This window comes from Martes martes, assembly GCF_963455335.1.
Source record: "Martes martes genome assembly, chromosome: 9".
Lineage (NCBI taxonomy): Eukaryota > Metazoa > Chordata > Mammalia > Carnivora > Mustelidae > Martes > Martes martes.
The window spans coordinates 21,134,301-21,160,354 of NC_137896.1; the positions used below are offsets into that span (position 1 = coordinate 21,134,301).

At 57.9% G+C, this 26,054-nt stretch overlaps 1 protein-coding gene across 1 annotated transcript in view; it reads right to left on the bottom strand.

Annotated features, from left to right (window-relative positions):
* Positions 1 to 1,318: 1,318 nt before the first annotated feature.
* The window catches only part of SRC (SRC proto-oncogene, non-receptor tyrosine kinase), a 50,354-nt gene continuing 25,618 nt past the window's right edge, over positions 1,319 to 26,054 (bottom strand). The window contains exons 3-14 of the mRNA XM_080814449.1: positions 22,038 to 22,205; positions 20,921 to 21,178; positions 19,249 to 19,348; positions 11,777 to 11,875; positions 11,500 to 11,603; positions 9,539 to 9,688; positions 7,900 to 8,055; positions 5,898 to 6,077; positions 4,945 to 5,021; positions 4,118 to 4,271; positions 3,844 to 3,975; positions 1,319 to 3,554 (exon numbers count right to left, since the gene is read on the bottom strand). Coding sequence (XP_080670575.1) covers positions 3,346 to 3,554; positions 3,844 to 3,975; positions 4,118 to 4,271; positions 4,945 to 5,021; positions 5,898 to 6,077; positions 7,900 to 8,055; positions 9,539 to 9,688; positions 11,500 to 11,603; positions 11,777 to 11,875; positions 19,249 to 19,348; positions 20,921 to 21,170 — 1,611 coding nt within the window. The 5' untranslated portion in view covers positions 21,171 to 21,178; positions 22,038 to 22,205 and the 3' untranslated portion in view covers positions 1,319 to 3,345. The remainder of the gene's footprint in view (positions 3,555 to 3,843; positions 3,976 to 4,117; positions 4,272 to 4,944; positions 5,022 to 5,897; positions 6,078 to 7,899; positions 8,056 to 9,538; positions 9,689 to 11,499; positions 11,604 to 11,776; positions 11,876 to 19,248; positions 19,349 to 20,920; positions 21,179 to 22,037; positions 22,206 to 26,054) is intronic.

The following is a 26,054-nucleotide window of genomic DNA, read 5'->3' on the forward strand; positions in this document are numbered from 1 at the left end:
CTACTGTACGGGGTGAGTGCTTTGTCCCTGTCCCTATTGGGGCTGAGATACATCCCTGGCCTGCTGGCGCCTTCCTGAGCAAGGCCCCTGCCCGCCCCAGCACACATGGGCCCTCCCAGGAGTGGCCAGGGCTGTGTGTGCCCTCCGTGCCCACAGAACCAGCTGTACACTTTGGGGTCCAGGCCCCAGGAGCCCACAGCTGAAGCACCAATTTCCTGGATTTGTGTTCACGTGATACACACACCACTGGAGAAAACAGACACACGGGCTTCGTACCCCATGGATACCCAGGTCCACGCTCACCCCAGGAGCCTGCAGGCTATCAGACACCCAGACAGGTGTGCATACAGACACACACAGCCCTGGGCAAACAGATGCACAATCTCCCAGTCACATATCCATGTGAACAAAAGGTTGACACCACGAGACACACAGTCCTGGGAGCCCAGACTCACAGATGACCTGCACACATGCCCACACACACGCACACAGCCGCACATGAATAAACGGGCCCACGCATACAACCTCATGAACATGAAGGCATACACGTCCTAGGCACACACTCCCAGGAGCAAGCAGAAGACACAAGTCACCAACATCCACGTTCCCATGGTCCCAAGAGCGCACACACCCATGGTGTCTCTGGGTGTCCGTGCTGACCTGGGTACCAGGGGATTCGGCTTGTGAAAATCCTACTGCAGAGAGATATGTCTGAATTTTGAAATTTGCTTTTAATTAGACCATTATTATGGCCAGAGGTGACAAAGATGCATGTATGATCTGATGTAAAAGAAATTTCTTCCTATAGACTGTTGCACAGAACCACCCAGTTGGGTCCCTTTGTGGTGGAGGGAAAGGCGAGGAGAGGAAAGGTCTTTGGATTTTTCTAGAAGGCCCAGGACTTTTGTAGCTCCAGCCCCACCCCAGCCCAGCACTCCGGGGGAACACACAGCAAACCCAGGCACATGACCCCTTAAACACATCCACAACCCCACCCCGGCCCGACAGTCCCACCAGGCCCCCAGGGTGCTAACTGCCACCACTCTCCCAGGGCATCTGCGACCTGAACTGCTCATGCTCTGGGAGTCCTGGCTTCGTGGGTCACACAAAAGCCAGCCTTCCACCTGGTGCAGATACGTACGCACAGCCACATTCCAAAGTGGCTGTCTCTAGCCTGATCGTGTCTCCCCCTGGCCTGGAGCCCTCTAGCCACCAGTGGGGCCTGAACAAAGGCCCCTCTGACCGCAATTGGGCCTCACATCCTGCCCCACTCACTCTGTAGCACACAGTAGATGCTCAATAAACCACTAGCCAAACTCTGAGGTCTGTTTGTGTTTAATCAGACAATATGCAAAGTATTTACAACCAATTCTGGATCCCTCCCTCCCCCCAAGCCTGGGCCGTGAAATGTGGGACCCCAGGCCCCACCCAGCGCTGGGGGGGGTCCCCTAGGCCTCTGCATAGTCATCTGAAATCTACAAAACACTGTTTATTTAAAAAAAAAAAGAAGAAGAAGAAGAACAGTATTAGGACACCTTATACAAAGGGCCCCGGGCAGCTGGAAGGGGGCTTGAGAGTGCACCGGGGTAAGCGAGCCCAGATTTGACCGGGACAGACAGCAGACTTGCGTCATAAACATGGATGAAAGGAAAAGTTGAAATTTCATGGTCAGGCCCCACATGGCCTCCTTCCCTGCTGGCGGGGCCCGCCTGGCTCGAGAACCCCCGGCAGCAGGGGTGTTATTGCTATGGTGGGGGGCTGTGGGGGGAGATGCACAACATGTCCGGGGAAACAGAGCAGGGGAGCATTTTTACATGTTAAATATGGACACACATGGAGGAACACACACGTGCACACACACAACACACATACACATACGTAGGGGCCCTGGGCAGCAAGCCCACAAACCGTCAGTCACCCATTTTAAGATGGGCACACTGAGGCCCAGGGAGAAGCCACCACATACCCCAAGGCCAAACACCGAAGCGAGGGCCAGCGCACCTCCGGATGCCCCTGGCTGGGCTCACCAGCTGATGCCAGGCCACAGGGGTCTGGAGCAGAGCAGGTGCAGGGCCCACAGCCTCCCAGGAAGACAGACACTGCAGCCCAAAGAGGACGCAGGGGCCACCCACAGTCCCACAGCCAGACCTGGGGCCTGGCAGCAGATGCTCACCCTCTCATTAGGTACTCCTTTTCCTACTCATGAGTTACGGGGTGCCCCCCTTAGGGAGGAGAGCAGGTGCCAGGCATTGAAATGACACAGGACACACTAGGGGAAGGAAGACTAGGGGTTCTCTCCTGAGGCCACGGCCTCCCAGCCACTTAGATCTTCTATTTCTGTTTGATTGCCTCCAGAGCCCGGGAGCTCGCTCTCTTTCACGGCTGGCTAGCTCCGAGGATGAAAATCTACCCACGTTCTGATTGACATCTGCTACCTGACTCCTGCCTCGGCAGCCCTCATTCCTAGTTCGGCCCTCCATCTGCCTCCACTCTCTCCCTGCACAACAGGCCCGCTAGGTGGTGGCGGCAGCCTTGGGCCCCTGGTCCCCTGGGCTGCCCCAGTCTGTCCATGATGCCTCCAAGAACAATCTTGTTGGTTCCTGAGGAAGACAGAGGGAGCACCGGGTTCCGAACCCACCTCAACCCTGAACTGCTCTGTGGTCTTGGGCAAATCACATCCCCTCTCTGGACTGTCTCCCCCTGCATACTGTGAGGACAAGGAATTGGTGATCTCTAAGGGTCCCTCGGGTCTAAGAACAGGACTTGAGGGGGGTGCCTACGCTCCCCACCCGCGTGAGGCCAAGCTACACTTCAGCCGCCCAGCCTGGGAGCCACGGCAGAGGAGTCTGGACCCAGCAGCCTCCGCCAACAGGTGTTTCTGAAATGGACGGCAAGGGGCAGGGTGGCAGGCAGGCCGAGGGCCGGGGCCTGCCGCTCCTCTTTGGAAAGGCTCTTCGGCCAGCTCTGGAGGCAGACCTGGGGGCACATGGAAGTGGGAAGGGGCCAACGCGAGGAGCAGGCTGAGGCTGGGAAAGGGTATCCTCAGCCCGTCCTTCTCCCCACTTCCTCCTGCTGAGCCGCACAGAGCCCCATGAGGGAAGGCTGGGAGGATGCTGGAGCGGGAGCCTGGACGCAGTCACCGTGCCAGCCTTGGACCCTACACCCAGGGCTGCCCCGGGCCCCAAACCCTTCTGTGCCACAAAAGAGGGAGGGGCCTCATCACTGGCGAGTCAGCCCCACAGAGGGGATCAACGTGGGCAGGCAGAGGGAGGCAAGACCTGACATCAGGGGCCCCCCTGCCCAGGATCCAAGCCGAAAAGCCAGTCTGGCCCTGCAGCCTGCCCCCTATAGGTTCTCTCCGGGCTGGTACTGGGGCTCGGTGGACGTGAAGTAGTCCTCCAGGAAGGCCTGCAGGTACTCGAAGGTGGGCCGTTCCTCCGGCTCCTTCCGCCAGCACTGGCACATGAGGTCGTGCAGGGACTCGGGACACTCGGGCGGGCAGGGCATCCGGTAGCCCCGCTCCACCTGGTCCAGCACCTCTCGGTTGACCATCCCTGTGGGAGGGGGGAGGCGTGAGGGGACGGGCTCCAGTGAGGAAAGTCGGGTCGGGGGAGGAGGACGAGGACAACGGAGAGGGCCTCTCACCGGGATGGGGGAGGGTGACCATGGGTAACTCCCTTCCCCAAGGCTGAGAGCCCTGACCAGAGAGCTCCTAGGATCAGATGCTCAACCTCTTTGTTATACAGATGGGGAAACAGGCCTGGGAAAGGGTATGGCTTGCCCAAAGTCACCAGGGCAGAGGGGATTCAGGGATCAAAGATAGGGCACGGGGAGCCCTCTTACCAGGATAGGGCACCCGTCCCTTTGTCGTGAGCTCCGTCAGCAGGATCCCAAAGGACCACACATCTGACTTGATGGTGAACCGGCCGTAGAGGGCCGCTTCTGGAGCCGTCCACTTGATGGGGAATTTGGCACCTGCAGGAGGGAGAAAGGTCAGGGGAGGCTCAGGAGAACCTCAGGACAGCGCTGCCAGGAGATACCACTTCCATCCCCTGCTGGACAGACGCAGAAACAGGCTCAGAGTAGGCCAGATGGCCCCAACCCGGACCCTGCGCACCTTGTCGGGCTGTGTACTCATTGTCCTCGATGAGCCGAGCCAGCCCGAAGTCAGCCACTTTGCACACAAGGTTCTCTCCAACCAAGATGTTGGCAGCACGGAGGTCCCGGTGGACATAGTTCATCCGTTCCACATAGGCCATGCCCGAGGCGATCTGTAGGCAGAACGCCAGGAGCCCAGCTCAGGGACCATCCCCACCCCTGTACCAACCCCGCCCCTGCCCGCCCCACCCCGCTGGGTCACCCTATCCTTCCCAGTCTTCTGACTAGGGAAGTGAGCTTCCAGTAAACACTGCTGGCACAAGAGGCAGGACCAGCGCTCGGCAGAAAGAGGAAATGCAGGACAAAGGGCAAGGGCAAAGGGGAAACACGGACAAGATCCAGCCTGGAAGCAGGGCAACCGTAAAAAAGAAGCCCCAGAGGCCCCACAGATATAGATGAGTGCCAGGCCGTGCCTGCTGTCCCCAGTCCCCTCTCTGACCTGTTTTCTCATGTCAAATGGAGGGACAGCCATCCCCACCTCCCCTGATTGGGAGGATTAATGAAGGAATGACTGTTGAGCACCACCTACAGCAAGCAAGTACTAACGCATGTTTGTTGAGTGACTGAGTAACCTTTACAGAGAAGAAAACTGAGGCCTGAGGTCCCACAGCATGTTGCTGACCCCTGATACCCAGCGAAGGGCTCTTTCCTCACCCGATGATAAATGTGGTGGGGTCAGAGAGGTGGGGGCGGTCAAGGCATGCTGCCTGGAGGGGGCGCTCAAGAGGCAGCGGAGGCAGAGGTGAGTGGGACTGAGGCTGTGGGAGGTGGGAGGGGCTGACTCACCTGAGCAGCCATGTCCACCAGCTGCGGCAGCCGCAGGTACTTGCCTGTCTCTCCCTTGAGAAAGTCCAGCAGGCTCCCTGGACAGAGAGGAAGCAGCACTAACTAGCCCCTGCCCTGCCCTCCCAGAGCCAGGAAGCAATGACTCCCAGATCCCGTCCGCCAGGGCAGACCAGCCTCGGTGTAAGCGGCGCTCATTTCGGGCAAACCCACCTCTGAATAAAGTCTCCCTCAGCATCTGCCACTCAGCAGGCAAAGCGGGATAGGAAACAACCAAATGTCTCCGGGAGAAGAGAAACTGTGGTCCGTCCCCACCATGGATATTACTACCCAGCAATTAAACAAGGGACATACTACGGATACATGGGACAAGGACAAACCTCGGATGTAAAAGATAGCACATATGAAGTTCTAGAATAAACAAACTTATGATGGCAGAGGGCATGAATTATTGCCTGGCTCTAGGGCTGGAGGCCACTGTCTGCACAGGGCAATGGAGAGCTCCTGTAGCTTGACTGTGGTAAGGGATCCCTGGAGGGTCCATTTGTTAAAACTCACGGAACTGGACCCTTAAAATGGTGTATTTTATCATTTGTAAATTATGCCTCCAAAAGGCAAATTTTGAACAATTGAATTAATTTAAAAATTAAGTACAGGTCAAGCCAGGACCTTGACCTAGATGTGGCCCAGCTTGGATGGCTGGAGGACTTCTCTTTTAGCCGCAGAGCGGCAGGTGGAGTGGGAAAACCAGCCAAGGGGAGGAGACAAAGTACATTGTGGAAAATCATAAAAAACAAAACGAAATGAGAAAGGCAACCATTGATGTGAGAAGTTGGTTCTACTCCATTCGACCTTTTAAAACGTATACCCTAGATCTGAGGGGACGGGAAGCGTGTGCCCCCCTGTCTGGCAAGGGGCTGCCCCATGCATCTGTGTGTTGGTCGCCCAGGCCTTACCCTTGCTCATGTACTCCGTGACGATGTAGATGGGCTCCTCAGACACCACGGCGTACAGCTGCACAAGCTTCTCGTGCCTCAGTTTCTTCATAACCTGGGCCTCCTGCAGGAAGGCCTCTGGAGACATCGTGCCTGGCTTCAGGGTTTTGATGGCCACTCTGGTGGTTCCGTTCCAGGTCCCTGTGGGGGCAAGGGGTGCAGCAGGCTGCCTCAGTGAAGGTGCCCCTGGTCCCATCCCACGGGGCCCCAGATGGTCCTGCCTGCAAACCTGTTTTGGCTCTGGCCTGCCTAGCCACATGACCAGTCCAGCCGAGGCCCGTGGGACACTACACTGGAGGCTATTACAAGGATGAGATGAGTCTCTGATACATGGTCAAGAAACAGCAGGCGCTGAGCTGTTGTTGGGGCTGCCGTCAGTGGGAGTATCCCCAAAAGCCACATACGTGCCTGACAGATGTAAGATCATGGCTCTAACTCAACCACTGTCTCCTGAGAGGCCAAGTTCCTCCCAGGCAGCGTGCGGAAGGTGAGTCGGGAGTGAGCACATGAATAGGGCTGGGGAGGGGAGGCAGAGCCAGCCTCAGAACAAAGCCACTGCAACGAGAACATGTCTTGAGCCACACTCTCAAAAAGTAAGGCCTGGCCTGGACCAGGCCCACGAGGGCTCGGAGGTCAGACCAGTCAGGGTCTGACTCCCGGCTCTGCCTCCTGACAGCAGTGAGACCGTGGGGCGGTCCTTTCCCTCCTCCGGGCCTGTTTTCTTGCCTGGGAAATTTGGATGCTAGAGTGTCTCCCTGGGGGGCTGTTTGAGAATTAAGTGAGATTCTAGGCACTGGGCCCAGCCCGCCATGAGGGCTCCGTAAATAAGAGCTACACTTGTCATTTGATTATTATCACGGTTTTCAAACTGTGAGGCTTTGGGGGAAGCCATGTGCTAGCCCAGCATGTTGAATCCGAGTTCTTGTGCCAACTGGACCCAAGGTCCTTTGATGAGTGGCCCAAGACCCATTCCTCCCAGTCTCTGGGCCTCCACCCAAGGACTGGGGCCCAGGCCTATCTCTAGGGTCCTTGCAGCACAGGATGTCTGGGGATCTGTACCTGGCCCTCCCTGAGTTGGCCTGCTGCTACCACACACACAGGCCTGGAATGCATTTTTCTAGCCCCCAGAACATCCCTCTCCCCTCTCCCCGGCTCAAAGCCAGCACCTCCCGTTTCCTGACTTGGCCTGACCTCCAGCCTGCAGGCCTTGGTCCCTGCAGGGCCTTCCACCCAGCAGCCCTCTCTGCTCTTCCCCAAAGGGAGGAACATAGATGCCAAGTGCACACTAAGTGCACGCAGTGGCTTACGAGACTGGCACACGGTGATTCCACGGCAGAAGCCACAGGCACCTACGCGTCAGGCCTGCCTCACGCCAGCCTCCCCAATCCCTCCGCGTCAGCAGGAACCAGGCAGCAGAAGGGGGCCTGGGTTTTGTCAGGGCTGCATGGTATTTGTTTTCAAAAGACAGTTTGCCATTTCTCCAGAGTTAGACAGGAGAGCGTTAACAGGCCCAGAACATGCCAGACCCTGGGCTTCCAAGCCCTCCCTCTGTGAGCAGAGGCGTCTCTTCCCATGGCTAAGTGCTAACGTGTGGATGCATGGGGTGGGGGGCAGCGTTCGCTCACACCCCACGGTGGGTCCTCTTATCCCCACCCCCATTTCACACTGAGGAAGACAGACACAGAGTGAAGCCAGCTGGCCCAGACCACACAGCGTCTTTGGGGAATCGTGATGCCCAGCCCCGAGCGGCTCTTGGCAAACAGGTGCCACGGTCTGCAGAGGTGTGGGGGAGCTCCACATGTAAAAGAGAGCCCAGTGTTCAGTAGGGGCAACAGAGACTCATGGTGGTGAAGCAGGGGGGGGGCCTCGAGCTGTCCCGTGGGATGGTTCTCTGCTGGGGACACCAAAGCCCCCCCCCCAAGAGGAACATGGCTTCTTCTGGGGGGCAGGGGCAAGGTCTTACCCATCCACACCTCTCCAAAACAGCCCTGGCCCAGCTTGACCTCCAGCCGTAGGGACTCCCGAGGGATCTCCCAGGCATCCTTGGCCAGGCCCTGAGTCTGGGGCTTGGACGTGGGGCACACGGTGGTGAGGCGGTGGCACAGGCCGTCAGCATGTTCTGAAGACAGAGGAAGGGAGGTAGAGTTCAGGCCAGGCATCTGCTCTGGAGCTTCTCTGTCCCACAGTGTGACAGACACATGGGATGCACGCAGGCTCTGGGGACACGTGGGCTGCCCTCGAGGCCAGGCATCCACACCTGGGTGTCACCACCCCCTCACACTGGCTCGCGCTTCTGCTCCCGGAGTTATTCACTTATTCATTCATCAAACTTTAAGGGGCGGTCACCTCGGTGAGCACCAAGGACACAGTGGGGGACAAGTCCAGGGGAATCCTGCCCTCAAGGAGCTCCCAGTGCAGGAGGAGCCCAGCTTCCCTTCATCATCTCCCAGGGCCATGAGTGTGATGGAGGAAAGCAGTGCGTGCAACAGCAGGTGGGTGGATGGGGTCTTGGAAGGCTTCCCAGAGGAAGTGGCACCTGAGCTTGGAGCTGCAGGAAAGTGAGTGGTTGACTAGGGGCCACTCCAAGCAGACTCGTGCACATGCCAAGGCCCCGAGAGAGGAACAAGCCTCCAGGTTGCATGAACAGGAAGGAGGCCGGAAGGGCTGCAAAGGAGTGAATGGGAGCAAGGGGCCCTGGGGAAGGCAGGGAGGCCGGCCAGGCCTAGAGCAGCCACAGCCTCAGAGGCCATGTGGGGGTCTTTATCCTGAGATTCCCAGGTAACCTCGGGAAGGTTTTGCTGTTGGGACCAGTGTTCAGAATGAACCGTACAATGAGGGGTGCCAGGTGGCGGAGGGTGTCAGGAGGCCCAGTGGACAGAGAAGGAGGAGGCCCAGGATGGGGAGTAACTGGTGTTCTCGAGATAGGCCACACCTGCACATGGAGGCCACGGCCACAGCCACGTGAGGACCCACAGAGACCCGCCCATATGAGGACACACTGACCCTTGACATTCAGGGCCCCCAGGGGAGTCCTGAGGGTCCAGATACAGCACGCATGCCCGCCCCCACGACCTGTGCCAGTGCGTGCGTGCATGTGTGTGTGTGTGTGTGTGTGTGTGTGTGTGTGTTTGTACACAGACTGGGAGCCCTCGCCCTGGCTCCCATGCCCGGGTTCCCTTGCCTGCCTCCTTCACTCCCTCCCTCAGCGGCAGCCCCGTCTAGCCACCGCCTCCTCTCCCAATAGCCGGTTCAGACCGGTCTTAGGGCTGCAGAGACAACCAGCACCAGCCTAAGCCCCCTCCCTTCCCCGCTCCCCTCTAGGCAGCGTCCCTGTCCCCAGCCAGCTGCAAAGGAGGAGAAAAGCGGAGGTTGGGTATGGTGGGGGAGGGGACAGGGAGGAAAGAGGAGGAAAAAGAAGGAGGAGCGGAGGGAGGGGGAAGAAAGGAAAAGGAGGGGAGGGCGGGTGCGGGGGGAGAAGGAGCCCCATATTCTCAGGATTATAGAAGCTCTGGGCCTTCTTGGCTCCAAAGCACCACCCCCACCCCCAGACCCTGCGTGGAAGGTGGAGCCCCCAACCCCGCGCCTGCCCGCCTGGCCCTTACTGGAGTAGTAGGCCACCAGCTGCTGCAGACTGTTGAACTGGGTGCGGGAGGTGATGTAGAAGCCGCCGCTGTCCAGCTTGCGGATCTTGTAGTGCTTCACGTTGAGGCCCTTGGCGTTGTCGAAATCAGACACAGAAAGGCAGTAGGCTCCTGCGGGGCGGGGACAGAGAGGAGCAGTGACCCCCACGCCCAGCACCCCCCACCTCTCCAGGCCACAGGACCAAGTGCCCTTCTGGGCCTGCCCAGCACTGGAGGACTGGGAGGCCAGAGCGGCAGCCCCAGCCCCGGGCCGAGCCAGGTCTGGCCTGCCCTCTCTCTGAGCACCCAGCCCTGGGGTGGCCATCAAGGCGGGACCCAGTGAGCCAAGGGGCCCCTGATCAGAGACCCTCCCCAGGCATTCCTGACCCTGGCAAGACCTCCAAGACTGAATGTATATCCCAACTGTGTGACCCAGACAAGTCACCTGCCTGCTCTGGGGCTCAGTTTCCTACTCTGCACAACAGGATGACTCCCGCGGATGCCAGGAAGATCTGAGACCACATGTGAGAGGGCCTGGCACATAGTAGGTGCTCAATAAATGTTTGCCGGGAGCCAGGAATGGCCCTAGTGGCTGTGTGTCCCTGGCTTACCTGCTTCCCCTCCCATGAGAGCACTCTGGGCCCCACACCTTCCCGGACCCCAGGCTCAGGCAGGAGCGGGTGGTTGGCTGAGGCTACGGGATGGGCAGGAAGCCACACACTAGGTGTGGCCTACAGGCCACCAAGGCTAAGAGGGGCCATCCCTGGTGGCCTTCTCCCTGCCTCTCTTGAGCCTGGAAAAGCTTTTGGCTGGGAAATTTTCCTCCTTCCTAGCAGGCCTGGCTAGGAGCCTCTGTTAACCGGAGCCCAAGACAGACCTGGGATTGAGGCTTCAACAGCCAGAGAAAGCCCATTCCAGAAGGTGGGGTACAGCCCCCCACAGCCCATGGCGCTCTGAGTAATGCTCAGGTGCAGTTTACCATCTCCAGTATAAAGAAGGGGAAAATCAGACCAGAGAGGGAAAGCAGCTTGCTTCAGGTCACCCAGCAAGTCAGGCACACAGGACAGCAACCAGGTCTCTAGAGCCTGCATCAGGCAACCATAGCTAACAGATGGCCCAGGCCATGTACACGTGGATGCCCGTGACCTGAGCTGAAAGCCTGTCCAGCCCACGTGTGTCTGTGCACACACACAGGCATGCCCACACCCAGCGGCCCCACGCTCATGCAGGGACACATTCCCCAGGCCCCCAGGCACAAAGGCAAACCCACAACAATCCATTCCCACACAGCAACACCCAGACAATTCCCCCTCCACGTGCACACACACGCCTGGACTCACACATGGCCTGCACGGCCACACAGCTGCTCACACGTGGCAGGAGGCCCTGCTTCCCATCTCCCACTGAATCCTAAGCCCACACGATGTGGCCCAGCTTTGTTTCCATGCGGCTGGGTCACCGGCAACGCACTGGCCAAGGGACTAGAGAGAAAAGGGGTGACCCGTGTTCTCTGGCTGGGGGAGGGACAGAAGGGGAACAGGGACCCGGACTGCTGGGGAAGGGCAAAGCCGGCTCCTAGCACCTAGTCCAGCTCTAGAAGCCTCTGGAGAGGGAGACCAAGAGGGGCCTCCTTCATCAGCACCCACCCAGCGAACAAGTCTTTTGCTGCATGACCCTCAGGCCTCCCGACAGCCTGCACCCATATGTCATCTGAGGAAACTGAAGCCAGAGAGGCTAAGTGTCATCGTTTGCTGCATCTCTGGCCACCCCCAGCTAGCTCAGTGTTCCTCAGCTGTAGCTCCCTGCCTCTCCTGCCACTTTCTCCTCCTGAAGGGCTCTTCCTACTCCACTCCAGGTACCAAACTCCTATTCATTCCACAATACCCAGCTCAAACAACCCACATTAAGACTCCGTTCCCAGTGGCCAGCAGGAGTGCTCCTACCTTTCGTGGTCTCGCTTTCTCGCACCAGGAAGGTCCCTCTTGGGTTCTCCGCATTGAGCAGTAACCGCTCTGACTCCCGCCTGGTGATCTTGCCAAAGTACCACCTGGGGCAGGAGGAAGGAAGGCGGTGTTGGTGATCTTGGCTTCCATAGCCCAACTGTGCCTTTCTCTAGGATGTGGCTGAGGCCCGAGGCAACCAGACCACCCACTACACCCTGGGAGAGAAGCTCCCAACCAGCAGGTGGGGGGCAGGCAGGAGTCCAGGTTGCATACTCACTCTTCAGCCTGGATAGAGTCGGAGGGCGCCACATAGTTGCTGGGGATGTAACCCGTCTGTCCCGTGCTGAGCGAGTGGGCCAGCCACCAGTCACCCTCTCTAAGGAGGGGGAAAGGGAAGGAGCAGAGGAGAAAGAGCCATCAGTGGAGGGCCCCAATGCTACAGTCTTCACAGGTGCTGTGCTGGGGGTCCCCAAGGCCAAGTGAGGCACTGGGAGCTGCAGGGCCAGCTTGAGCTCTCGTGCTGCCAGGCCAAGCCTGGGATTTTTTCTCTCCCCAGCCCAGATGCCTCTTGGCCCAAGCTGACTCAGACGGACTTCGTCCAGGACTATGGCAGGACTGACCAAGGTCAGCCCGAGGCCTAAATTCACAGGGGCAGAGTCCTGGGATGGGAAGTAATTTGCTTCCCTTCAGCTAGACCAAGCCGTCTCCAGATGCCAGGAGCTGTCTCGGGAATGAGGGAGGGAGCTCCCTGTCTCTGGGAAGCAAGCAAGTTGTAACAGGAGAGATGATTCCTGCCTAAGACAGATATCAAGTCAGATCTTCAAAGCCTCCCCAAGCCCTGAGATTTGGAAGCAGATGAGACCTGAGTGGAGGTAGGGGATGGCCCTTTGGGGGATTGGTGACAATCCAGGCGCTAACCCCGTCCACTAGAACAATGCTTGCCTTTTGTCACAAACCACTGGCCATCCCTAAGGGGCTCCTCAGCTGAAAGCTACAGGCCTCCCCCTGCAGCCTACCTGTCTACAGGGGAAACTGAGGCCAAAGGGGGCTGGGGCTTGCCCAGAGTCACACAGAGTCATGTCAGAGGGGCTGAGGTGGCAGAGCCCCAATGCCCAGGGCACTTCTACACTAACTGTCCCACGAGGAGGAGACGGGGACAGGGGCAAAGGAGCTCCCCACACGGTCGGGTCCCCTGGGCCTGGGTGGGAGCGGGGAGGGGGCAAAGTACCTTTGCAGCCATCTGAATGTGAACCAGGTCTGGCTGGAGCGGGGGTCCAGAGACACAGAGGAGAGAGGAGAAAGCGAGAGCCCAGTAGGAAAGAAGAGGCAGAGATGGGGGTGGTGAGAGAGAGAGGCAGAAAGAGCAAGGAAGAGAGCAGGAGAGCAGACCAGGGACAAGGCGGGGCAGCCACAGGGGCCTCACATCCAAAAGCAACCAAAGGGGACAGGGACGGGTCCAGGGGGAGTGAGTGAGGGGAGGCCAATGGGAAAGGCTGCCAGTGGGGAATAGGGCTCAGCCCCCTTCCATTCCCACCGTGCAGATGGGAAGACAGGCCAGAGAAGCAAAGGCCTCTGCTCAAGGTCACACAGCCAGGCCCAGGATCCTGACTCCCAAGTCAGAAGGAATCTTCCCCTACAGGGTACGGTGGGACCTGAGAGCCTGCGGAGCTTCTCGCTGCAAGGCTGCTGTTGGACCTCACCATGACCATGACCCTGAGAAGACACATAGCCAATGGGATATGCTCCCCCTTCCTCACTGCCAGGGCCCGGAGGAAGAGGTCCTTGCCCACAGTTGCACAGTCTGGAATCGAACCCGGATCCCCAGCTCCTGGTTCTTCTGAGCTGCCTCTGTCATAGTCTTCAGCCCATTATGAAGATTGAGAAGTCAAGGCAAGGAGAAAGCAGGCTAGGAGAGCTCTCCAAAGACTGGTCAGAGTACAGGTGAGCACCCAGACCTGGGGGCTCAGTGGGGATGGCTCGAGGCTGAAGCAGAGGGTAGAGAGTGCCTTCCAGACAGCAAAGGGAGCATGACCAGGGCCATGAGGAACACCCAGCTGTGTAATTGCTGCACGCACGCTCAGACAGGGGCACAAGCTCACATGGTGGTCTCTGCTGGAGAGGGAAGGCTCTGGAGAGAGGTGGCATTGGAAGCCCAGGACAACCAGCCATCTCCCTGTTGTACAAACACCCAGGGGTGTCCACATCTGTCTGTCCCATGTGATTCTCAAGGCCACCTGTGAGGAGCAGGCCTCAGCCCCTAGATGAGGAAACTGTGGCTCAGAGATGTCAAGGCACCAGCCCAAAGCCACCCAGCGCCCAGGCTGGAGTAACCTAAAACGTTCCTTGTGGGGAAACTGGGGCACAGAGTTGGGCAAAGACTTGCCCAAAGCTACAAAGCAAGAACTCAAGTCACAGGGAACACCTGAGATCTTCCAGTCAAAGCCTTCGTTTCACCAATGAGAAAGTAAAGCACAGAGAGGGGCAGGGATTTGCTAAAAGCCACACAGCAAATCAGTGGCAGGGCAAGGGTGAGAACCAGGTCCCTGAGTGCCCACAGCCAGACACACAGCAGGCCCCCCGGGACACCTGCAGCTTCCCCAGGCCACTCAGAAGCTCAGAGACCCTCAGGAGAGCCAGGGGAAGCTAGAAGAGAAGGCAGCAGGGCTGGGACAGGAAACTGGGCCAAGGTCTAGGTCAGAGGCTACCAAACGAGACAGACTGACTAAGCCAGAGTCTGCAAACTGGCCAGCCTCTAGGGAGCCTCCATCCAGGCACTCAGAGTGGCAGGCCGACAAGGAGCAAGGTGCACAGAGGCCAGCCAAGCAGAATCAAGGGGCGAGGCAGGCAGGGTCAGTCCTGCTGGCATTACCCAGACTTCAACGTCAGCCAGCTGCTCCTCCAGCTCCCTGACATCAGCCCACGTGAGTGTGGGGTTTCAAGTCCAGGCTTGGGGTTTTATTTAGTTCACAAGGCAGGGTGAGGTGCAGCACAATCTCACAATGGACCCAAGGTCCAACTCTGACCTGGCCCCAGCGTGAGAGGCGTCTAAGAGCTTGAGCTCCAAGAGTCAGACCACGCTGGGCACCATCCTGTTCACCACCTGCAGGCTACGTGACCTTGACCCTGCCTCCATTTCCTCACCTACAGGATGGAGATACTCAACACCTCCCTCCAAGGATATAAAATACCAGCACAGGGCCTGGCATACAGTAAGGGCTCAATGTACATGAGCCGATAGTATCTTGATTTGGCTTTAAAAAGAAAAACAATGAAATCCGTGTCTCTATGGCACCCCTCCCCACTCTCCAAAATGTTTTTAAAAACTGAAGCAGCAAATTTAACTAACTAAATAAATAAATAAATAAAAACCAAACCCGCTCAGTCCCAGTCTCCAATAAGGATTTGCTGTGTGACTTTGGGCAAGGACCCTACCTTCTCTGGGTCTTAATGTGCTTGTCTATAAAGAGGGAATAATATCCGCAGAATCTCCCTTGCAGACAAAGTGTATAAGTCCGCCAGCCGCGAGCTGGGCTTCGGGTCAACAAGGATCATTAGTGTGGCCGTCATCTAGGCTTCCCTGTGAAATGGAGCTGTCCAGACACATCTTCCTATGTCAGTGGTCTAGGAGGCTCAAGCCCGCCTTGGGTCCCACATGAAGGGCCCCACAGCCTCCCAAATGGGTCCAGTCCCGCCGGGACACCAACCTGAGCCCACACTTGGAAGTAATCTATCAGGCTGAGCAGACTTACTACAGGCAGTGCCTTCCCCGGGGTCCTGGTCCTTATCAGACGGACTGGAAGAAGGGAAGGAAGGAAGGAAATAAAACACATTTCCTGCCGCACCCGTCGCCTCCCCACAGGTGGCCAGCAGAAAAGCACTGGGTCGGGGTCCTCCAGCTACAGTTTTACCTCCCAGTTGCTGTTTCACTAGCTGTGTGACCTCAGACAACTGGCCTCACCTCTCTGAGCCTCAGGATCTTCTTTTCAGACCCTAAGCCTTTAGCCAGCCAGGCTGGAGTGTGGATCGGGGGTATGGCAGCTTCAGAACCTGGGAAGTTACTCTGGTTTGGGCACTTACATTTAACTCCCTTGGGTTGTTGGAACTGGTCAGACAAGCACTTTGGGGACTGTGGGCAAGCCAGGGTTCCCTGAGGCCCGGGCCCACGGTCAGCGGGGCGGCGGCAGGCTGAGGCCAGGGGAGGCTGCGTGGGGAGGGTGAAAACAATCCTTTGCCCCAGGGTGGGAAGTGGAACTGGAGTGCCCAGAACAAGGGGGGAGACATCGGTGCCTGCTGGATGGCTCCCCCAAAGAAGCTGCTGGAATCTGCGTCGGAGGAAACGGCAGTTTGAGGAACAACCCAGAGTCGGAACCTGAAGTGCCCCGACTCCTAGAGACTCAGACACCAGCGCTGGGGGTCCGGGACAATCAGACGTCAGACCCCGGTGGGCTTCCTCAAATCCAGGCCACATAGCACGTGGGATTCTGGGACCCAGGGCCATTAGGCATTAAGATCCAGGGAGCAGGGTCCCTAGGCCGGCTACTGTGAGGACCCAGGCCCAGTAAGTCCTGGCCAAACCCTAATGACAGGCAGACTAGTCCTTAAGCTCTCCCGTCCCCAACAGCCAGTGCAGCCACCGGCCAGCCTCAGGAAGTCCCTCACTCAGACCGGGCCGGGGCTGGTGGTGGGAGTGGGAATAAATCATGGGCCCTGGGCAACAATGGGGGAAGGACACGCAGGGTAGTGCCTGGGTGGCTATGAGGTCTGAACACCTCAAATTTGGGTGACTCATCTGTCACTAAGGGCTCCCCATCCCTCCCCTTCCTCTGCTGCCCCAACCCCACCACCACTTGACTTCTCAGGCCAAGGGGTGCCTGAGCACCACGATGAGAGAAGGGCTCCCGGTCCCCCTCTCCAGTCACAGCGCCTCACTGCTATCCAAGGACTTCCCATGGACAGGACTCAACCACTTGTGGCCCCAGGCCTGGCCCAACACCCTCAGCCCTACTTGGAAAGCAGGAAGAAGGGAGGGAAGGGGCCAAAGGACAGGGGAGGACAGCCCTCTGGCTCTAGGTGAAAGAGGCAGAACCAAAGTTTCCAGAGCCTTCCCCCCACCACACCCTGGTTGCTCAAGCTGTGGCCCCAGCCTGAGGTTCCCTTCCCATCACTGCGGGTAGAGATTCCCCCAAAGCAGACACCCCTGCAGGGCCCTTTCCTCCCCCCCAGGTCCTCTGGCTGCTAAGGAGCCCCTCCTTCAAGGGCCGTGGGTAGGAGGACCTGCCCGCCCCTCCCAGCTCTGCCACCACCAGCTGTGCGACCTCGAACAAGTCACCTCACCTCCCCGGGCCTCAGTTTCCTCCTGCGCCAAAGAAAGCAAATCAGAGTTTCCAGCTCACGGGGCTGTGGGGCCCCCCACGACACCAGGCTGGCACGCGGAGCACAGGAAACGGGGGACGAATGCTAGTCATCATCTTGCTTGACAAGTCCAGGGAGGCAGCCCCCACGGTGCTGAGCAACAGGTGATTTGGGGACCCACGAAGGTGGCAGACCCTACAGCAGCCCCCCAGGAGCTCCCCGCCTTGGGGAGGCCGATGCAAACCGCTGGAACTGCAGGGCACCCAGGAGCACCAGGACTCCGATACACAAGGGGCGGAAAGATGGGGAGAGAGCTGCTGCCCAGGTTCCCATCCCGGCTTTGCCACCTGCTAGCTGTGTGACCTTGGTCAAGGGCCTTCACATCTCTGAGCCTCAGTTTCCTCACTTGCAAAATGGAGACAGCCCCTCCCCCGTCCCCAGAGCCCCGGCAGGATTGCATCGAGGAGTAAATACAAGGACATGGGTAGAAACGCCTGGCACAGCACCTGGCACCTCTTTTCCCTTTTGCCTCACAGAGAAGGCCGTCCGGAGCTGGATCTTGAAGGATGAATAGGAGTTTGCCAGGCAGAGACGGGAGAAAGGTGTTTCAGGCAGAGGGAACAGCATGCACAAGAGTCGGGAGGCATGAATGAGCGAGACACACTCGGAGCTGCTGATGTCCAGCCTTGTTAGCCAGGCCTTTGAGGATACTAAAGAACCAAGTCGATACTATCCCTAGCACCCTCTGGCCTTTCCACACTCCTAAGGGTGCCCCACCCTTTCCGGCCCCACACCCTCCCACAAGCTGCCCTTCTAAGAGGGACTGCGTTCCACCACTTCCACCAGCCACAGACCATCACTGTCCTTCCTTCGAGGACTTGCTTGAACTTTCTAGTCCCTGCAGTCCCCACCATAGTGGGGGGCACACAGCAGGGACCACATGCCTGAGCAGACCCTGGCCCTGCCCTCTGCCTCTCACTGGGTCTGGACTGGAGCTGGGCACCAACCTCCCCGAGCCAGGCTGGCTCTGGGAAGGTCCCTTCTCCCCGCAGACCTCACCGGGCTAGCACAGGACCCTGCATGCAGCTGGCCCTCAGTGCAGGCTGACTCGGAGGGATGGAGAATGGGCAGGCTAGCAGGAAGGTGGATGGGGAGGAGGCATGATGCAGTGAGTGACAGGGGATGGCAGGACCCTCCCCAGCCTCAGCCCAGGGTCAAGGTCAGGATCTGGTCGCACTGGCTGGGGGGAGGGCCTCAGCTGGGGAAGCTGGAGGGGGGCAGCCCGGGCAGCCAGGATCCGCAGGCAGGGACATGCAGTGGAGACACATGCAGACAGCAGCACCGCCCCCCCCCCGACCAGCAAAGCCCCCCGACCCCAGCCCGCCGCCTATGAAATGTGTACACACCTGACATCCACCTTCCTCCTAAGGGCCAGCGAGAGAGAAGCAGAGAGAGGGAGAAGCTGAGAGGGGGCTGGAGAGAGCAAGCAGGAGCCAGGAATTGGGGGGGTCCAATGGGATGTGGGGGTACACAAGGCCCTACCAAGGGCAGGAATGCAGCAGGTGCTGAGCTCTGCCCCCTAAACTGGCAGTGCCTGCAGGAGCGACCCTACCCCACTGTGCTGCTCCCCACCCCTCCCCGCTGGGCACATGGCCCAGAGCCTGCACCCCCCCAAAATAGGCATTGCACCCCACCCCCCCATACACTCCTGACAGGGATAGGGAAGAGGAAAGGGGAGAGGACTGACCCCCACCCCGTGACTAGAGCCCTACTCACGCCTCACGAGTTCCCTCACCCCTGCCTCTGCTCCCCGCAGGGGCCCCAGGGCCGGCCTGGCCCTAGGATGTCCCACCCCAAGGCTGGAGTCTCTAGAGGTAAACCGGACGTCCACACCCCATCCCACCGTCTCATCCTGACGCCCAGTTTTAACCCCCTCACGTTGAGCACCCAGTATGCAGGCCCTGCCTGCTCCCAATCTGGGCCCCACCCCCTGCAGCTAGAGACTCCTGCTCAACCAGCCTGTCCAGGCCCTCCAACCCCAGGTCCCTAAAGAGGGCACCACTGAGGGCACAGCCTCCAGCTTGAGGCCCTGTTTTCTGCAGTCCTGGGTCCTGGGCCCCATCCTGCCCTGACCGTATGCCCCTCTTTGAGTCTGGGATGCTGTGCTGTACTGAGTTACTGAGCCTGGATTCCTTGCCCTGGGAGCCCTAACCACCACCACCTGTCTCATCTCCCATCGGCCCAGGACGGTTCCCTGGACCTCGGCCAGCCCTGACACTAGCAGGCCCGCTGCCCATCATGCTGTCCCTGGCTCTGGGATGCTCAGAAGTGGCTCCGGCCCAAGACTAGGTCCAGGGGATAGAGTCCCAAGGGAAGGTGGGGAAGGGGGTCACTTACGTGTTGTTGACAATCTGGAGCCGCTCCCCTTTCTTGAAAGACAAGTCGGTCTCTGTCCGAGACTCATAGTCATAGAGGGCCACAAAGGTGGTCACTCCACCTGCAGAGATGGGTGGGATGTGTCAGAACAGCCTGAGAGGGGTGGACAGGAGGGTCTCCCACAACCACCACAGCCCAGCCCAGAGGCGCGGTCACCCTTCCAGGGGTTGGGCCTGCAGCGTGTCTGCCTGTGTGCATGTGTCTGGGCACCCCCATGGGGGGCACACAGGATGCGTGTGCATTTCTTCATACGTGAATGTCCCCAGTGGGCTCTAGGTTGATCCTGAGTGTCAGCTTCAGGGGAGTGCCCAGCTTCCCCGAGGTCTCTGCAGCCCCCAATCACAGGCCCCTTTGTGTTGTTCCCAGAGCCTGGCACACAGTAGGTGCTCAAGAAGTAACTGTGGGCGAATGAATGAACCAGTGAAAAAAGGAGTCTGTGCCTGGCCAGGTTATTCTCTTTTTCCCTGTGCGACTGGGTGCCTCGATGTATCTGGGGGGATCTTGGCTCCAGGTACTATCCCCTCCAAAAGCCCCTCTCTGTCTCCCATTTTAGCCACAAACTTCACCCCACACACCTCCCCCCAAAACCCCTCCATGCCCTTTTGGCTCCTTCCCAGCAGCCCCACCTTCGAACACCCTACACATTTTCCAAGCCTTGCTCTGTTTTTCTCCTCCATGATCTGCATACTGCCGTGTCCCCAGCACGCAGAAGGGGCACCACGAAGGAATGGGTGTGCTTGTTGGTCTGTCTGTCTCACTCGGGGATGTGTCTGTGTCTAAGGCATCCGCGAGTGACCCTGTGTCTGTGCACGTGTGTGTTCTCACTGCTAGTGTATTCATCTGGGATCCTCTGGTTGTCGGGGATGGTGTGGCTAGCTGAGCCTGTGTCTGCACCCTGTGTGTGTCTTGATCTGGGAGTATGGGGTTATTCGTGCATGTGTGTTTGTATTTGCTTACGTCTGCATAGTTGTGTGTCTGAGCCCAGCCGAGTGTCCCGAAGTGGGTCTCTAGGTACACGGTGTGTCTGTGAGCATCTCTGACGGTATCTCCAGCTCAGCTTGTTTAAGTGTCTGCATAGGAATCTTAGGAGTTGCTGACTGTGTGTGGCTCTTTGTGCATCTCTGGGCCGGCATTGTCATCTTTAAGCATCCCTTGCCTGGGGCTGCCATACCCCTGAAGCGCCAGCAGAGGGCGCAGAGGTGCATCACCGAGTTGGGCCGCCCCCCCCCCCCACCTCCCCCACCAGGGATCAGAGAACTCCTTCCTAGCCTTCCTTGCCCCCTCTGCCACTCAAGGCTTCTTGACCTGACCCATCTCTGAGCTGACCAAAGCAAAAAGCAAAGCCTCAGGCCTAGTCCCCACGCTGCCCTGGGCAAACAGCCACCTGAACCTCTGGGCCTCAGTTCCCCACTAAAGTCCCATACCTCTAGACCCCTTTATACTCTACCCCAGATTCGCCCTCAAAGGCAATGGATGTGCACCACACTTTCCAGTTTCTAAAGCCCTTCCCCACCCACAACCTCCAGGAAACCCCCAACAGTCCCCAAACCCAAGACTCTTCCCCTTCAGTGAGAGAAGCAGCAGCCCGCAGAGGCCCCGCCCACAGGCGCCCACACTCCCAAGGCCCACTGACCGGCCAGCGGCCCCGCCCTCTGCGGGGAAGTGACTGTGTCTGAAGAGTTGAAGCCCCCGAACAGCTTGGGCTCAGCAGCTGCAGAGGGGAAGGCCGTACTGGGGCCTCGGTGGCCATCAGCGGAGGCTGGCTTGCTGGGCGTCTGTGAGGTGGGGAAGGCGCCCCCGCCGCCACCGTGGGTGTTCTCAGCGGGCTCCAGGCTGCGGCGCCGTTGGCTGGCATCCTTGGGCTTGCTCTTGTTGCTGCCCATGGTCCTGGCTGGAGAGGAGAAAGCACGTTGGGGTGAAGAACTGCTGGGCCTGGGCCCTTTGGACAGTCTCCACTCCCCTACCCATTCTACAGATGAAGACACTGAGACCCAAAGAAGGGTACTGGCTTCTTTGGGTAAGTTAGATTTTCAGAGCCTCAGTTTCTTAATCTGTAAAGTGGGGATAGTGATGGAACCCATAAATGGCTTCCTTGGTACAGGGCCAAGCACAGAAGAAATGACTCATAATCAGAATCCCTAACCTCCCCCACCTCCCCCTGAGTCAGTTTCTGTCCGCCATGGGCCGGGATAGGATCTGAGTCATGTCCATCTCCCAGGCACACAACACATGGGAGAGGGCTCACTGAGGGTTTGCCGAGCAAACACACGTCTGACTGAAATGGTTTCACGCCAGCATGAAAGGTGCTAAAAGTTGCAACCAAGGCAGGGATGCAGCCGGAAGCTGGAAGAAAGAGAGATGTGTGGGGGCTTACCCCAGCCATGGGGCCTGTGCACATGCTATTCCCTCTGCCTGAATGCTGTTCCCTGACCACTCCACCAGAATAACTCATGCCTCCTTCAGTTCTCAGCTCAAAAGTCACCTCCTTAGGAAGTGTTCCCCAAATCCTTTCTGGCCTAAGTCCCCCTGACTTTTGTACCTCTCCTTGATAACACGTGGCTCAGAAAAAAGCAAACTGAAAACTCTACAGTGGTGCCCACCGCCGTGCCACCCCCTTTTGCCTCCTACCTCCCAATCCATAGATCCTGGTTGGCCCCAATTCCCAGTGAGCCTGGCCAGGGTCTTCCCAACCATCAAGACCACCCCTCCCTCCTCCCTCATCTTGCAGCCCTGATGCATCATCGCCTCACCTGGTGGAAGGCAGCGGCTGTCCCAGAGGATCTGGGAAGCAGCCTGAGGTCTCAGCACGAACACCAGGTGTGGAGTCGGGGGTCTTGGACTAGAGGCCCTGCTCCACTTCTCCCCGTTATGTGACCCTGAGCAACTCACTTCCCCTCTTTGGGCCTCAACGTCTTCATCTGCAAAACAAGGATAAAGCAGACTTCTCAGGGCTGTTGTGCGGATATGATTAGAAAGAGAAATTTCCATGGCTCTGACTCTTGGGTCATACTTTATCAGGCTCTGACTCCGAAAGTTCCAATGCTAAGAACTTCTCAGACCTTCCCTTCCTTCAACCCTCCCAAAGCCTGTTATGAGCATGAGCAAGGTAGGGTATGACATCGTGGTTAAGGGTGGGCTCTGGGGCCAGACTCCCTAAACTCAGATCCCACCTGTACCCCTAATTGGCTGTGTGACCTCAGGCAAATGACTTAACCTCTCTGCGCCCTATTTCTTCATCTGGAAATGATGGGGTCATCTGGGTCCCTCATAAGTGAATGAGGCAAGTCACCCTACCACATCAGCTACACAGACTGCTACTGTGTAGTTCTGGACATACCGGCAAGGTGGGTTTGGAATATTCTCCAGGGAATGCTGGAGGCCCTGGAATGAGTCCAGAATTTCCTCTGGGAACCCGTGGGTGGGGAAAAGTGCTCCTTTTTTTCTTTTTTTTTTTTTTTTAAGATTTTATTTATTTATTTGACAGAGATCACAAGTAGGCAGAGAGGTAGGCAGAGAGGTAGGCAGAGACAGAGGAAGGGAAGCAGGCTCCCTGCTGAGCAGAGCTCAATCCCAGGACCCTGGGATCATGATCTGAGTCGAAGGCAGAGGATTTAACCCACTGAGCCACCCAGATGCCCCGGAAAAGTGCTCTTGATTGGTTGGGGCCTTAGACAAGATCACTGGCCCTGAGCACCAAGCCCAGGTCTGCAAGATCTCCTCCCTACAGGAACCTTAGCCAGTTCCTGCACCCCCCGGGCCTCAGGCTGCCAGGGTGCACAATGTGGGCACAGCCAGCCTGCTCCCTGGGGACCATCCAGCTCTGAGAATGTGGGGCTGGAGAGGCCGGGAAGAGACCTGCTCAACAGCCCCAGGGATCACCAGGGCCTCCTGAGGGACCGGCAAACAGGCCTGGGGACAAAGACCAATTTCTATGGCAACCCAATCCACTGGGGTCATATGACCACTCATATAGCCCATGTCCCGTGGGTCCTACTGACCCAGTTTCCCGAGGCCCCAGGCTTGATGAAAGCTGGCCCCAACCACGGCATCCCCTACTCAATGGCTCCCTGGTACAGCATTCACAGTCCTGACTGTGCAGCAAGTGATATGCCAGTTAACAGCGGGACACAAAGATGAACTGGCCAGGCCGTGTGTCCAAGGACACATGCGCTAGCAGAACACTTGTTTGTGCGACTCTCCAAGGAAACAAAAAGTATATTTTTTAGTTATAATTTTTAAAAGTTTTTAAGTGATAGAACTCTCTAGGAGCCTGAACTTTCTTTAGAATGAACTAAATGATGAAGGGTGAGCCCCCTGTCACTAGAGGTAATCAAGGAAAGGAGACAGAGTCATTGGTTGGTGTGCTGTGGCAAAAGAGGGAGAGCCAGGCCTGGACATTGAGAACCACCCCGTACCCAGCACCTAGAAAATGCATGTTCCCTCTTGGGAGGGGTTGAGGGAAAAAAGACAGCTCTTGGTCCCAAACTCTTACACTGACCAATACCACTCCCAGTAGGGCACTCAGAAAAAGTATGAGAGAGCTTTTAAGACCCAGGAAAGGTGGCCTGGTCTCCAGCTGCAATGTTTTTCAGTTTGTGGGGTTTCTGTTCTGTTTGTTTTTTGGTCTTTGTGGTTAAATCTGATTATCTAAGTAACACGTGTTTGTGGAGAGGCAGGCGTGTGGTGGTTAAGAACTACAGTACCAGAGTGTTTGAATCCTGGCCCTGCCACCCCAGCATGGGACTCTGTGCATCAGTTTCTTCCTCTGTCAGTCAGGGAGAACAGCAGTGCGCATGTCACAGGGCTGTTGGGAGAACCAGCGAGGAAGACATACGGAACATGTTCAGGACAGAGCAGCACGTTGCTGGCCCTGCCCCGGAAGACAAGCAGCCAGGCATCATGGGATCATATGACGGTAAAGAGAACAGGGCTAGTGCCCTTGCCCACGCTCCCTGGAGGCAGGCCCGGGTCAAACCCACCTCCACCTCCCCAGGGACCAGGACGGACCTGGCATCTACTAATTGTTCTGGAAATATCTGCAGACCAGACAAAAGACGAATGAGCACAGACATGATTTGCCTCCTGCTTTGTTCCCACGACGCCACACTGTGGACACCAAGTATCACTCCTGGATATTCAAAAACTCCCAGGGCCTGGACCTGGGCGAGGCCTTGCTCCAAGCAGTCTACAAATCCTCATTCGTCCAATTCTCATGATAATCTAGAAGGTAGATACTAGCGGCCTTCTTGTTTTACCCATGAGCAGACTAAGGCACAGTGAGGTTGAACAACTTGTGTGAGGTCATCCCTCGAGGGTGAGAGGGGACAGGGAACCACACTGGGCAGGCAGGAATCAGGGGCTGCTCATGGGGTCTGCTGGGGGGACTTGTGGACCTATCTCGCCCTCAGGACATCTCTCACGTGGAACAGCCAGATGCCCTTGGCGGATGGAGCTTGGGAGAACAGCCCAGCCTGCTCTCCTGGAAAAAGCCAGAAGTTTCCAGCTTTGACAAAGCAGAGTGTCCTCAAGGAAGGACAGGTGTATTCAGGGTGGCGTCTAGTCCCTGCAGGGCTGCTGCCGTGCTGTGTGACCTCGGGAGAGACCACCCTCCCAGACCCCAGGCTCCTTTCTTGAGGCAGGACCCTGTCTCCCCGCCTTTTGGTTCTGGGGCCCAAACTCCAAGTCACCATGAGTTGCCCCCTGGAGAGGAACCAATCCCCACATCTCTTCCGCCACTCGCACACTCTGAGGTACAGATAGACCCTTGGGGGGTCTGGGGGAAGTGGTGAGGCCTCCACGCTGGGGTGCCTGAGGTTCCCAGAGGAAGGAGGCCCCTTTCCTCCGGGGAGCCACTCCTAACCTCAGGCTCCCGACCGCAGTCCCCAGACTGAGGGCAGTGCATGAGAAGCACCAGGAAGCCGGCCAGCAGCCCTTCCCCTCACCGCCCCAGTCCTTCACGCTCCAGGAATCCCCAACTGACTTGGCGTCTCCCCATAAGGCTGTAGCCCTAGCCCCACGGCCCGTGTCACCGTCTCCGTGCTGGTTCTCCCAAGTCCCCAAGTCTTCCTCAAACATCTCCCTCCCCAAGCCCCGCGTTGGTCCCCTGGGCGGGGCACCTGTCTTCCAGGGCCTGGACACTGGAGTCCGGCCAGCAGGTGCGCCCACCTTCCCACAACCAGGGGCATCTCTGTAAACCACATGGACAACGGGGGCCTCCTCTGCTTGGCGCGTGCCATGGAAAACCGGAAACTAACTATGTGCTTGTGAAAGAGGGGGCTGGGTGAGCAAATGATGCCTGTGCACCGTGGGGACAGTCGCATAGCTAACCAGCCGCAGCCAGAGCACAGCGCTGCCAGAGAGAGAAATCGGCCAGTGCAGAATGTCCTCTGGGCCTCTCGGGACTTGTTTCCTCAACTGGAAAAGGGGGACAACAACACTCCCTACGTCCCGGCGTCGGTCAGAGGACTAAATGAGCCAGCGTTTGCCATGGGCTTGATGCGGTGCTGGCGTGGAGTAGGCACGAGTTACTATGGTTCTAGAAAGGAAGCTGGCACGTGCGTGTGTATGTGTGTTTGCGAGAGCATGTGCGTCTACCGTCGAGGTGCAGAGAAAGTTCTGGAAGGATTCCAAATGCTTCACAGTATTTCATCCAAAAAGTGTGGGACAGGGAGAGGAAAATGCCTTTTTTACTTTATGTCATATCACGTGACATTTAGAATTGACTTTGTCAGGAATTGTGGGGTTTTGTTTTGTTTTGTTTTGTTTTG